Genomic DNA, 13,614 nt, shown 5'->3' on the forward strand with positions numbered 1-13,614 from the left:
TCTTGGGTCCTGATGGTGATCATCTGTTTGGGTCATTGAAACAAAAGGCCTCTGCTTTAGTGTTTGTATGAGGACTGGTTGGTAGACCTGAGACTTCTTGCTGGTTTGTATGTAATTAGCAGGTTTTTAATGCACTGAGGCCACTTAAGTCTTTATAAACCAGTAACAGAATCTTGAAATAGTTCTGGTTTTGACTGGGAGCCACTGCAGAGATTTAAGAACAGGTGTCATGTGTTTTTAGCTCTGGCGAGCACTGGTGCACATAACAACGCAAATACATAACAACACAGCTGAGACAGACAGATAACCACAGATAATTACAACACACTCGTCTGGCCCACTGGATGACTTAACAAAGAGTAGAAACAAACAAACAAACAAACAAACAAAAAAACAAAAACAAAAACGGAGCACTTACTAATTCCAGAATAACAATGAATACTCTTGTGTTCATATTTAAAGATATTGAATATTGTGCAAAATAATGTCATTTGCCAATTTCAGACGTAAATCATCTGTGTCAGACTTCATCTTCAGACAGTATCAGTAGAACTCTGTTGCTCAGGCTCTGCCTAAACTTTAGATTTGCACATATTTTGTAAGACAGGAGAGAACGTCACCTTCTTCCTCTTTAGCTTCCACTTTAGTTGGTGATGCAGCATCACTACACAGGAGTGAAAATGTCTGGAGTTAGTTACATTTATAACATAACATGCAATATTATTATTCAATAACATGTGCACTAGTACTTTTTTTTTTTTTTTTAAATACATTAATAACAATTTTAATATGCATTATTACTATCTGTACTAGTACTTTTGATTATGTTTAATATGATATTGTAATCTCATGTTCAATATTACTTTTTCGGGTTACATTTAATATCACATTTTCAAATGATGTGCAATATAACTCTTTAGTATCCTGGGTTATATTATGTTCAGTATCATGTTACAATATTATTTTCCTATCACCTTCATTGTTGTGTTTTAATGTCATGTGCAATAATGCTTTTCATTATTATCATGTACAATATTGACTTTAATAAAATGTGTTGTTTTTACATTTATTATCTGGTGCAATATAAATCTCTTCATAAACTTTTTTATCAGTTCATGTTGACAGAGAAAACAGAAAACGGGTGTACATGCATGGATACATTTTTTTCTTTAATAATAAAACTTAAAATAATTCATATTATATCATGTACACAAAAGTGCATAGCGTGCAGACAGTATACAAACATGCCTATCCATGTACTGTATACCTTTACTTAATTTCTTATACATGTAGATACACCTGCATACATAAACAACACAAACAACTAAATCTACATACTTATACACATGACATGCACATATGCCTACATGTGTGTATATGTACATACACACATGCATGGACACATGCACATCTAAATGTCAACAACTGGTGATTTTATAATCCCAAGTGTTTTCACAGCTAGAAGAGCCTCTGACCAGGACCTCATGATCTTCCTTTTAGCACCATGAGATCGTGCAGCAGAAAGCTCTGAGATCAAAATATCTAACAGCAGGAACCACCACTGGTTTAATGACAGTGTGAGTCGAGGCTCCCACTCAACTACCAGGATTTTCTTTGCAGCAGTTTGGCTGGAAAGCCATGAACAGACATAGGGACCTGAGAATGATCATTTAGCAAACATAGTAAGGGGCAGCATGGAGGTGCAAGTATGAGAATAAAGAAAAACCTGGCGAGTTATACTGCTGCTGAAGACTGTCTCACTAAATAGATTTCTTCTTATCTGTTCTTATCTTTACTTTAAAAATGTACTCCCATACAGTTAGTAATTACCTGTCAAATAATGTGGTCAGTACTGAAATCCAAGTATCACAATATTAAAGTAATGTAACTTACTTTCTGTTACTTTATCCTCAAAATAAGGTGAAATTGTTTAGACTAATGTAGTGTTTTTAGAGCTGCAACTGACAATTATTTTAATTATCTATTATTATCTCAATTAATAGATTTGTTGAGTTGTTTGGTCCATAAAATGTCTGAAAATAAAGAAAGATGTTGATCAGAGCTCAAAATAATGTCCTCAAATGTTTTGTTTTGTCCACAACTCAAAGAAATTCAGTTTACTGTCTGAGAGGAGTGAAGAAAGCAGAAAATATTCACATTTAAGAAGCTGAAATCAGAGAATTTTTCTTTCTTTTTTTTTTTCTAAAAAAATGACTCGAAATGATTAATGATTATCAAAATAGATGCAGATTATTTTTGACGGTTGATTAAAATATATTAATCATTGTTAGGTACAGTTAGTCCAGCTGTTCCTTCCTTTGTTGTGCACAATTTATTGATTTAAAGGCAAAAGTGTCAAAATTTCCACCCAGTGAATCATTTTTTCACCAGAGGTCATGATAATGAATCGGCAGCTGTGTGTGCTGTACATGGTAGTATATTGTTCTTCATTTTAAAATCGTAATCCTACTAATTATCCCCACCTTTACCAAATATATCTGTAATCCAGTCCAATTTTCAGAATGTACTGAAGGGACTGCAGTACATAACCTCACCGCGTGGTGGCGACAAACGCCTTCCAAACAAACACAGCTGTTATTTGACAGGACGGAGGCTGAGGTGCAGCCTGAGAAAGTTTCATACTGAATTATTCTGATTTATTACATGTAGATACTCTGTTCTGACCGGAGACAGTGACTGTTCGAGAGAGCTAAGAGTTAGTTAAGAAACAACTTCGATGTAACACCTGTAAAGCATCTCTCCACGGTTCTTCCCGCGAGTTCTGTCAAGGCAGCCATAATAAGGTACAACATTTCCTGAAAACGTTTTCAAACTTTCAGCCAGCGATGAGTTTGTTCTTTATATCCTTATTTTATTTCATTTTACCCTCATTATTATGGGACATAATTTAATCTCCACGTCATACGGGAATTGATTCACATTTTTAATGAACAATAACGCTTTATTTACATCGAATAAGTCGACGTTTCCTGTACTGTAGTTGCTAAAGCTGGCAACTTGACACCAGTCCCCAGTGTGTGACTTGTGACACTCCTCTCTCTCAGCATGGAAAACACACCTCGGTGCAGTCTTTACCCCTAAAACAACTCCACACCAGTCAAACTTCACATTATGGATTCCTCTACTAACAGCTTGGGTGAGTAAAGCAACGAAAAACCTTTTTTGTTCACGTGTTTGGTGACTTTTCCTGACAACTTTATGGAAACTTCACTGACTGGGTTCGTATAAGCCGCTCACATCGTGGTGGAGGAAACACTTATCCAAACTACTTTTAAAAAATTGATAATAATTGTTGTTTTTCTTTTCGGCAAGCATAAATACGTCGGGCAACATGATTTACAGCATTTTATTAAACTGTAAAATGTTCTGCTTCGTTCGGCATACATGTGTGCATCTTTAACAAGACTGCAGCTTTTAATAAGATAAAGTTTTAGAGTTTGGCAGTGCCTGCTGCTGCATTCCTCGGTATATTTTGATGGAATAGGATAGTGGGAAAAACAGGCGGCTTCCTATTAACTGTTGACACTTAAAGGAAGTTTTAGTAGTATTTGGAGGGTTTGCACTACACCGAATTAAATAATGTTTCTGAAACATTTGACACTGTTTTCCCTCTTATTCTGCTGAATATTTATTGTTAAGCAACTTCTCATTTTTCTCACAGTGATGGAGGGAACTTTATTTATCGTTGCAGGCTGTGTTGCAAACTGACAGCAGCATTGTGTGTCTGTAGGTGTGTAGGATGTCTGAGGTGTTGGTGAACAGCTGCTAGTTAAGCTAGTTTCGCTTTGTGCGCGTGATGGTTTAACGTTAGCCTCGGTTACAGCTGTCTTTATTTTGGCACGCGGGGTCAATTCAAATTTGAAGCGTGGCTTTTTTTTTTCTGTTTCTACATCTGCCTCGCCCGGTTGTGACGGATGTGAAGTGGCAGCAGCGTTTAAAATGTGTGATTAAAGATTATGTCTTGTTAAAATGATAGTTTTTCTAAATGAAGTTTTGTCAAAGGTCATGGCCCTAAGCTCCTGGCTGAGTCTCTTCATCTGTCTTGCTCAGTTGTGACTAATGTGATCTGGCAGCAGAGTTTGTTCACTTTATGTATTGATTATAAAACAAAACATAAAGAGAGACAGAAACAAACTTCATGGGACATATATCACAGACCACCATACCCCAGACCAATACTCCATACCTATTTCATGAAACCTTTTGCTTTGTTAAAATAAGCGTTTTTGTAAATGAAGTTTTGCTTAAGGTCCTCGCTGTGTTTCTTCTTCTGTCTTGCTCACGTGTGACAAGTCTGATCTGGCAAATTTGTATTAATTACAAAAGAAAAAACAAACAAACAGACTTCTGTGCACACACACACCCCAGACCAATATCTCACATACATTTCAGGTATTATTCAGTTTTGTTTAAATGAACAGTTTTGTAAATTAAGTTTTGCCTAAGATGCTTGGCTTAGATCCTGGCTGTGTTTCTCCATCTGTCTGGCCTGACTGTGACTAATGTGAAATAGCAGAGTATAACTTTATGAAACATTACATTTTGTTAAAATTAAAATGTTTGTAAATGGAGTTTTGTAGAACCTGACTGATGCTGGAATTTTGGGGCTGTTGCCGATATTAGGGAGTAAAAATTATCCAATATTGATATATAAGCTGATATTCTTTATGCAGAATATAGAATGTATACATGAAGACACATTTTTTTTGCAATGATCCCTCAAATATGTTTATCAAACACTTGTGACAAAGATCTGTAATGGAGGTAAGATATTTTACACTGTAACAATAAACTTTGTTTTTCATATTGGACAACATATATGCTGATACTGAAATAGAGCGATATATCAGTCTAAAGTTTTGCAGAAGTTCCTGGCAGTGTCTTTTTTCATCTGTCTTGTTTGGTTGTGACTCACGTGAACTGGCAGCAGAGTTTGTTCACTTTATGAAACATTCCATTTAGTTAAAATAAGCGTTTTCGTAAATGGAGTTTTGCCTGAAGTCCTGACTGCACGTTTCAGCAGCCACATTGACAGATCACCAGCAGAGCTGTCAGGAGATCAAAGAAAACTGGTTAAAAATATAAAAAAGTATATGGTATAAATCAAGCTGAGTTTTTGCAAGCAAGCAACTATCCTGAGTGTTTCAACAGCCCTTCCCTCTCTGCCCCCACAATGCCGACTGTTTTACAGGAGCTGTAACAGTGTTGCACAATGCTGCTTTTGTTGCACATCTGTAGGCCCCGCTGTCCCACCTTGTGTGCTGATGTTGTGTTTACTTGTCTTGTAAAACGGTGGGGCGGCAAGGCACTGGGGAACAGTAAATATCACATGAGGACGCTCGCCAGCATCTGTGGGCAAGGCTGCTGTGGCTCAGTGCAGGAGGGAAGTGGAGTGTAAAACACAGCGCAGAGGCTGCCACTCTTCTCACGGAGCCTCTCAGTCTTTAATGGGAATCACCTTGTACTGATGCTTCAAATCAAAGGTGATTTCATGACTCGGTGTACTGACACTGTGCAGCTGTGTTAAACATCTGCTCCTGTGTGTGTCTCACTGTCAGATGACTGGCTTGCACCATATCATGGGTCAGATGATGTGAACAACTCAGTGTTGCGGTTAGTGAAGTGCTGATAAGAAGCCGATACCAATATCCAATATTTTTATCCTCCCATACCGTACAATACACTGTTTGATACACTGTTTGCTACGAGTCTTTCTACAGACAATGAACGGACAAATGTTACTATTATCAACCAATGTTGGTGACCAGAGGTGGCAAATAACTAAGTATGAATACTTTGTTACAGTGCTTAAGGAGATTTTTCAGGCATCTGTATTTTACTTGAGTATTTATTTTTCTAAAAACTTTTTACTTTTACTCACAACATTAGAACACAAATATTTGTACTTTCTACACCTTACTTTTTTATAACAGTTTTGTGACTTTGAGTGCATTTGAGTAGAATTATTATTATGTAGATTATTGCACACTGCCTTCGCAATGTCAAAACTGATTTAAACCTAAGAGGATGGGACAATAACACACAGAAAAGATGATTTCTTGCTGCATCCATAAGTGCATAGCAAAGGAATTAGACAGGCATAACAAGATGTAAATGACAGAAAATTACAAAGATGTAACAAAACCAATAACAACGCAAAATGACAAAAAGATGTAACTAGACAAACCAGATGTAACAGATGAAAAACAACATAAAAGATGTAACAAAGCATATAAAAAATAACAAGACAAACCAGATGGAACAAGGTGAAAAACAACGTAATAGACAGAATATGATGAAAAAGACGTAGCAAGACAAAAAAAATGTACCAAGATGAAAAAAAACATAAAAGACGTAACAAGACTATTGGTAACTGGGAACATGTGACAGCATCATTAGGTCTTTGGACAGTCTATGGTGGCCTGTTATGGACATGAACATAGTAAGAACAGGTGGTAACAAATAACATCTGTCAACCATCATGTTTAATGTACTGTATGACGTGTTTACAGCTGAACAGTACAGCAACAACAGCAGAAGACAGCAGGGAACAGCACAATCAGTCACTGTAGGAGGTATCAGCAGTGTCAGGCAATAGGGTCGTTCAGATATCGATAACAGTATAGAAAATGTCTCTGATACAGCCATAAAATCTGGATTGAGTTTCGGCAAGTTTTTAAACCTGAGCCAGACCACACAAGGTTAGTACACACCTGCAAACTAGTCATTCTCCAGCAAAATTCACCATTTTGAATCAAAATGTCATTCATGTTGATCTAAAGACGTTCTTTCTTTTTTTTTTTTTTTTTAACATTAAACCTGATGCAAATGTTGGCTTTCCCCTTTATTATATTTTCAGAGTGCACCTGAATGCTTTGTTTACATGTTAATATCACAAGATTTCTCTTCTGGAGGAGGATGCCCCCAGACTGCCCTACAGGGGATCAGTTTACCAACTCTTATAAGCTGAAAAAAGTGACATGATCTCTTACCACAGGTCTGTTAGTAGTGTACAGCTGGTCAAAATAACAATAATAAGCTTGATTGGTGCTTTTTGAGGATGGTACCAATATTAGGGATTTAAAAAATTCAGTCATTGATATATATCGGCTGATATTCTTTATTCAAGTACATATAATAATCCAACACAACACTGCATCACTGAAACAGTAAACTTAAACTGGTATTTACACTGAGCACTGTCCCCCATCATAACATGGTGAATTAAAAGCTCCCAAATACTAAATACTTGTAGATTTTCCATTTGTTGAATAAAATCTTATCACTGAAAGTAAAACCTTTGTGAGTAAAAAGCCAATAGGAGTAATTTATCAAACAATTTAGCATCTTAGAACTGATGACAAAAGATTGACAACCAGAGAGCCCAAAAAACTGAGGGATGGGTTTATTTTTCAAATTATTATTAAAGCTATTTGCACTTCATTTACTAAAGGAAAAAGCATGTAACAGAAATACAACAGCAATATCATTGCCTTCTGTTTCACTGTGGACATTATCAGATGCCTATCTGGCTCTAAATTAAGGCAATATGATTATTTTCATTATCAACTAATTGGTGGATTATTTTATTCATTAATCAGTTAGTTGGATGGTCTATAAAATGTCAAAGAAATTGTGAAAATCAATTGATGAGTGTTTCCCAAAGCCCAAGATAACATCCTCAAATATCTTTTGCCCACAACCCAAAAATATTCAGTTAACTGTCATAGAAGAGGAAAGAAACAAGATAAAATTCACATCTGAGAAGCTAAAAACTGAGAATTTGGACACTTTGTTCTTAAAAAAATGCATCAAAATGATTAATCTCTTATCAAAATAGTTGGTGATAAATTTAATAGTCAATTAAGAATCGATCAAGTGATAAATCTTTGCAGCTCTACTCTAAATGATAGATTTTTTAAGACACTTGTATCAGATGTAATAAGTTCAAGTATCGGGTAAGTGTTCAGTGTGTCTTTTGTTTACTTGCAGATGTTAAAAGATGGACCAGATGTATTTGTCCTCGGATGCTCTTTTCAAGTTAGCATTTTTGAAGGTGGCAATCTCTCTTCATCTGTACACCCACATACATAAATACCTGCATTTATGGCCATCAAACAGGAAACTAAAATGCAGCACTTGCATTGAGCAATAGACATTTTCCCAGAAAAGATAAGAACTACATCTACCAAACACTGAAGCTGTGTCTCAGTTGCAAACTAATGTTTATGCGTGTACTGTTTTTAGTGAGTTGTGCTTTCACACTCACATTAAATGAAAATGAAATGTTCTCTATGAATGCCAGCATTCACAGTTTGCATACTAAAATCTCTCGATTCAACAGTGTGGTGTTGATGGACGCTCTTGTCATGGGTTGCAAAGCAGAACTGGAGAAGCTGCTCACAGCTGATAAAAACTAAAACAAACAGTGGGCGGTGGGCGACGAATCCAGACGCAGCTCAGAAAACAAACTGAAAAGAGGCAAATCTTTGCCAGACACATTTTTTTGCTCCACTTATGACAAAAATACCAAAACATCTGTTGAATGGAATCTTCTGTAATTTCCTCTATATAAAACTGATTCCTTGAACACAACACAGCCCAAACTGTGTGCATGATCAGTGTCCTAATTCCATAATGGTCCACACAGTTTGCAGCATGTTCTGAATATAGTAATTAGTACTCAATAAACCAGCGTATGAGATATGTTTTTGTACTAGATTAAATTATGCAATATATGTGCCAAATAGCATCAAACTGCAACTTTGGAACACCAGTTAAACTTAACTCAGAGTAAGCAAAATGTTAAATTTTTATTAAATTGTGTTGTATTTTTATTTCACCACAGTCTGCAATCAATCAGAACTGTGAGCAGCTTCCTTCTGCATTGTGGTACAACAGTGTCCATCAGCAGCTCACTCAAAAAGTCAAGTACACTTCAAGCATAATTTCAGAGTATTGCAACTTTAATTACAGCCTGCCTGACTGTCAGACTTGCTCCTGCTTGATCTCAGCTATTAATCTGATTTGTACAATGTTATCATAACTGATAGTAATGATAACTAAGCCCAAAGAAAATCACAATGTTGCCCTCTTTTTGTTATGAATAACAAAACAAATCTGGGACATAGTGCCAGTTGTGCAGAGATCAGCAGGAAGTTGCATCAGCAGCTATTTCAGTGTTTTTCCCAGAATGTTGTAATACTGCTTCTTTTCAGAGGAGCAGGCGTACTGTTTTGCTAAGTCTGGAGGCAGACAGTCACTGTTCCTGTCTCTCAGAACCGGCTGTTCAACCCTCTTGGTATTGACTGAAATGTGTCTGCAGCACTGAGTGTCAAAAGGTAGAGAAAGCTGCCATCATACATGATTCAGGTTCTGTTTTGTTATTCTTCTATCAGTTAAGGTAGTAATTGTTGACAGTCACTACTGTTTTTACTTGTTACCTCTGCCAGGTGTAAGTATTGTCATGCAGTGGGTTGTGTCTGTCTAATTTCGCGTACTACTAGACCCAACAGTCTCTGTGATTCACAATATTTGAAAAACTTTTTTGGAAAAACTGTTTTATGGACTGGTCTGTTTTACATCAACCACTGACTCCTCAGACCTCTTAACCAAACGGTAGGAGCTGCAAGTCATCAACAGCTGCTAGACAAAAACAAGGCTTAACTAGTCTGTTGCAGGACACAGTTTGGTCTTTGTTATGTCTTCCAAAGAAAAGTTTGGTCCTATCTTAAATCAGAGCATCTGCAGATTAATTCCATACCTGATATGTTATGATCCACTACAGTCAGGAACCTTACCAGATTAATAAATTCCTGCTGTGTGTCTGTGTGGTTGCCATTTTGGAGTCTTCAAGGTCTGCTAGAAAAATAAATGAGACATGCAGACTTCACTAGAGAAATCAGCTGTAGCTCACTTAATTCTAAACAGATTTTCATGAAATTTGGTTTGTTATAAATGCATGAAATTGAACATTATAGTGGTTACTCGTTAGAATAAAATTCAGTGACTGGGGGCGGTCTGATCAGCTCTGTGGCAAAACATTCAAATTCTAAATAGATGCAAATTTCATTGGAACATGTAGGCTCTGACCTATGAACAGACCACATCAAGTGTAAATTATTCAGAATTTCAGCTTTTGTGAGTTTCTCCAAAAAATGTAAATTTCTACATCTATAACACTGTTATAAAGCCACCTCATTGCTTGTCATGTTCTTAATAACAAAATGTTCTGAATAAATAATGCAGTGTTCCAAATAAGTAACAAAATGTTCTAGGCTAAAGAAATACCAAAATAATCAGAATAAATAACAAAATATTCTAAATAAATTTCAAAATGCTCTTACTAAGTAAAAAATGTTGGAAATAAATGACAAAATAATCAGAATAAATAACAAAATGTTCCAAATAAATAACAGAATGTTCTAAATAAATAAAAATTTTTAATAAATGGAGAGGCTTTGGACTTCCTCCCATTTATTGTTTTGATATTAAGTTTATAGAGTTAGGTGAGCAGGGCGCTCGGTTACAATAATATTACACTATTATATGCACCTTAACTATACAATATAAAACACTTTATTCAAAACTTTGCAAATCTCCGCTGGTTGCAACTAACAATTGTGGTGCCATTGCAGTAGGTGCTTCACAATGTGTTGCTTGGCAGAGATCTACACTCTACTGACTTGTTGCGTGAAAAAGCCACGTTTATTTTCGTCAAAGTGAGGCATCAGCAGAAGTATGGTGTTGGTATCCGTACTGAAACTCAGGTATTGAATCAGCACCAGTACCCACCCAGTCCTGATCTCTTTGTATGAAGTTCCTTTTGAACTTCACAGCTGCCACCACACATATAAATCAGACAGAAGAAAAACAACTCAGCTTTATCCCTGAAGATAAATGGTTATTAAATCAGTATCTACAAAACTCATGGCTCCTCACTCACTGAGATCATCACGCTGCAGAGATTTATGAACCATCAGCAGTCAACAGACGAGCTCACTGTTTTGTTATCTGTGTGCAGAGCAAGCGTGGTCTTGCATAATGTTTGTGTCTGCATCAGCCAGATATGACAGTCAAATGTGCGACACCATGTTGACCCACTGCCAGCGCTGTGAGCTCGCACATGTACCATCTCCTCTGGCTTTCTGACAGTTATTTTTAGTCGCTTTTCTATCCTCTAAGACAGTGGTGCATTTAGCTGGCATGCCACATAGGCTGACTTTACCGAAGAATCTAAATTAAGAAGCTTTCACTGCTGCTGGTAATGAAAATGTTTATTGCAGCTCAAATGAGAAACCATTGTTAACTCAGTTTTTTTTTTCTTCTGTGTTTTACTTAAAGGAACTGTCTCCATTCTCCATGGCCAGATGAACCTGTTTGGAGGGCCCCGGGCAAAATATTTTTGTTGTCCTCTGCACCCTCCTTTTATTTAGTTTTCTTTCATTATCTTTTTTAAATATTTAGGGACTTGTGAGGGGTGTTGTAAGGGTATGAGGTATTCACAATATGAAAATATCACAGTTTTAGACAATTACTGTTATGGTCTAGTATGAGAAGTCTCAGACTTACATGCCATATTTTGTGACTTCCATCCCATTTTCCATTCCATATTCTCAGACTATTCTTCAAATATTATGAGACTTTTATTTTATATTCTGACTTTCATTACTGGGTATACTGCTCCTAACAGGGTTGGGCGATATGGCCAAAATCTTCTGTCATGGTATGTGTAATTTTGTACCATGATGATGGCTTATATCATGACATAGTAATTGTTCTGTAGATTCAAATATGCAAATGTAAAATAATCATACTGTACCATACTTCATCACATTTGATTATTTTCTTCTTTAATTTGGACATCCATACAAACAGAAAGCCCTTACAGGAGACAACTTGAGTTATAAGCAAACAAACTTAAACAGTTAAACTAACAATTTTCAAGTGAAGTCATTTAAAGTGTTCATGTCACAGGTTTAAAGTCAACATGTGTAAATAAATAGCCGCCTGGTTGGGATGCCTCCCACTCTGTACTTCTCTCTGCTCCTCAGTGTTTTCTTGTCACATTCTTCTTCTGCAAGCTTGCATTACCGCCATCAGCTGTCACTCTCATGTCACGTGATGTGATAAGCATCCCTGCTGCCCCAAAGGGGTGTAACGATACACTAGGGTTGGGCGATTGGACAAATATATTGTCCATCGACGAAGGGCAGAATCCATCACTAATTGCTTTTATTGGCTGATTTTTAGGGTGATATTTGTCATTTTATGTTGCTGATGTAATAGTCTGCAGAGTGACGGGCTCTGCTCTGCACCGCGCTCTCATCCAGTGGAAAACAGCCTGCAGAGGCAGACTCTTTACACTCTTTTCACACGGTGAATTAAGGATTTATTTTAACCAAATAAGATTTGGTGATTCGTGGAAATGTGGTTAGACAAAGATGAAAACAAAGATGGTTTTAGTGAGTTTTACATGGTTTTTCTGTCGAGTTTGAATTAAGTGTGTTTTACGAGGAGTTAACAAGCCAATTAAGGTTGTCTTAGTTCGGTAAAAGAGAGAAACTTGAATTCAGAAGGTGTACACTTGTATTTCTCCATTTAAAATGGAAAATAAATGTGAGAACATGTAATTTCTTGACACTTCGTGAGTTTATTTTGTCTACTGGATGTAGTGAACACACGCAGCATGCTTACACATAGTGAATTTGTCACTTGCGCACATCTCCCAGCTGAGACCCGAGAGGATGGGAGGAGGTGGGAGCGGGGACGAAGACATCGCCGGTTGCTGATGGATGAGCTGACGATGGTCGTTTGGAAACTTTTATCATATCACCCAACTCTACGGTTTACCGATACGGATTTATATATCAATTCAATGTTCAACGATCCAATATTATTGATACAAAATGGAAATATGGATCTATATTGTTGAGCAAGTGATGTGTCAGATTTATTTGCCCAGCATGGCATTTTACTCACAGGGATGCACCAGTCGAAAGGCCAGAGGCTGGAACCTGCCAGTCAGCATCACGTATCTGATTCTGTACTGGTCATATTCACACACATGCTCCGCACGATGGCCACGTCATGTGTGCAGAGTCACAGACAGTGACGTCATAGCCACAGCAGTGCTGGTCACAGCCATACACACAAACACATTCTTACGTGAAGTCGAAGTTTAGCGACAGACCCTAAGAACAAGATAAAGACAAGACAGACGGTCTCTAAGGAGATGGAACCGCTGAGCAGCTGATGGTGTCGTCAAACAATGGTGCTGTTGACAGACTGACAGTTAAAATCTCACCTGCTTCTTTGGCTGAGGAGTAAACAGCCTGTGCTGATGTGTCAGACTCATTTAACGTCTGCTTCTGTTTCTCACTGCAAAGTTTTGCTCCAGCAAACTGTTGCACCACGTCAGTCTCTGGTTTGTTTACATCTGCTTCCATGAGATTGTTTCCTATGAGATCTTGTGACATCGTGCTGCCCCCCGTTACATAATCTTGTTATAGTAATATCATAGGACCTGGGTGGAGCACTTTTGGATAAAATCTAAAAGATAATTCCAACATCCCATTTAACTGTACGTTAAAG

At 37.1% G+C, this 13,614-nt stretch overlaps 1 protein-coding gene across 3 annotated transcripts in view; it reads left to right on the forward strand.

The window, feature by feature from the left end:
* The first annotated feature begins 3,000 nt into the window (after positions 1-3,000).
* The window catches only part of eml3 (EMAP like 3), a 74,883-nt gene continuing 64,269 nt past the window's right edge, over positions 3,001-13,614 (forward strand). For 2 of the 3 annotated variants that reach the window (XM_084711605.1, XM_084711607.1), the window contains exon 1: positions 3,001-3,157. In XM_084711605.1, coding sequence (XP_084567731.1) covers positions 3,133-3,157 — 25 coding nt within the window. In that variant the 5' untranslated portion in view covers positions 3,001-3,132. Of the gene's footprint in view, positions 3,158-9,215; positions 9,355-13,614 lie in introns of those variants that run through there. The other variant, XM_084711606.1, reaches the window with a different exon arrangement.

The sequence above is a fragment of the Lutjanus erythropterus genome, chromosome 23 (assembly GCF_056507025.1).
Source record: "Lutjanus erythropterus isolate fLutEry1 chromosome 23, fLutEry1.hap2, whole genome shotgun sequence".
Lineage (NCBI taxonomy): Eukaryota > Metazoa > Chordata > Actinopteri > Lutjaniformes > Lutjanidae > Lutjanus > Lutjanus erythropterus.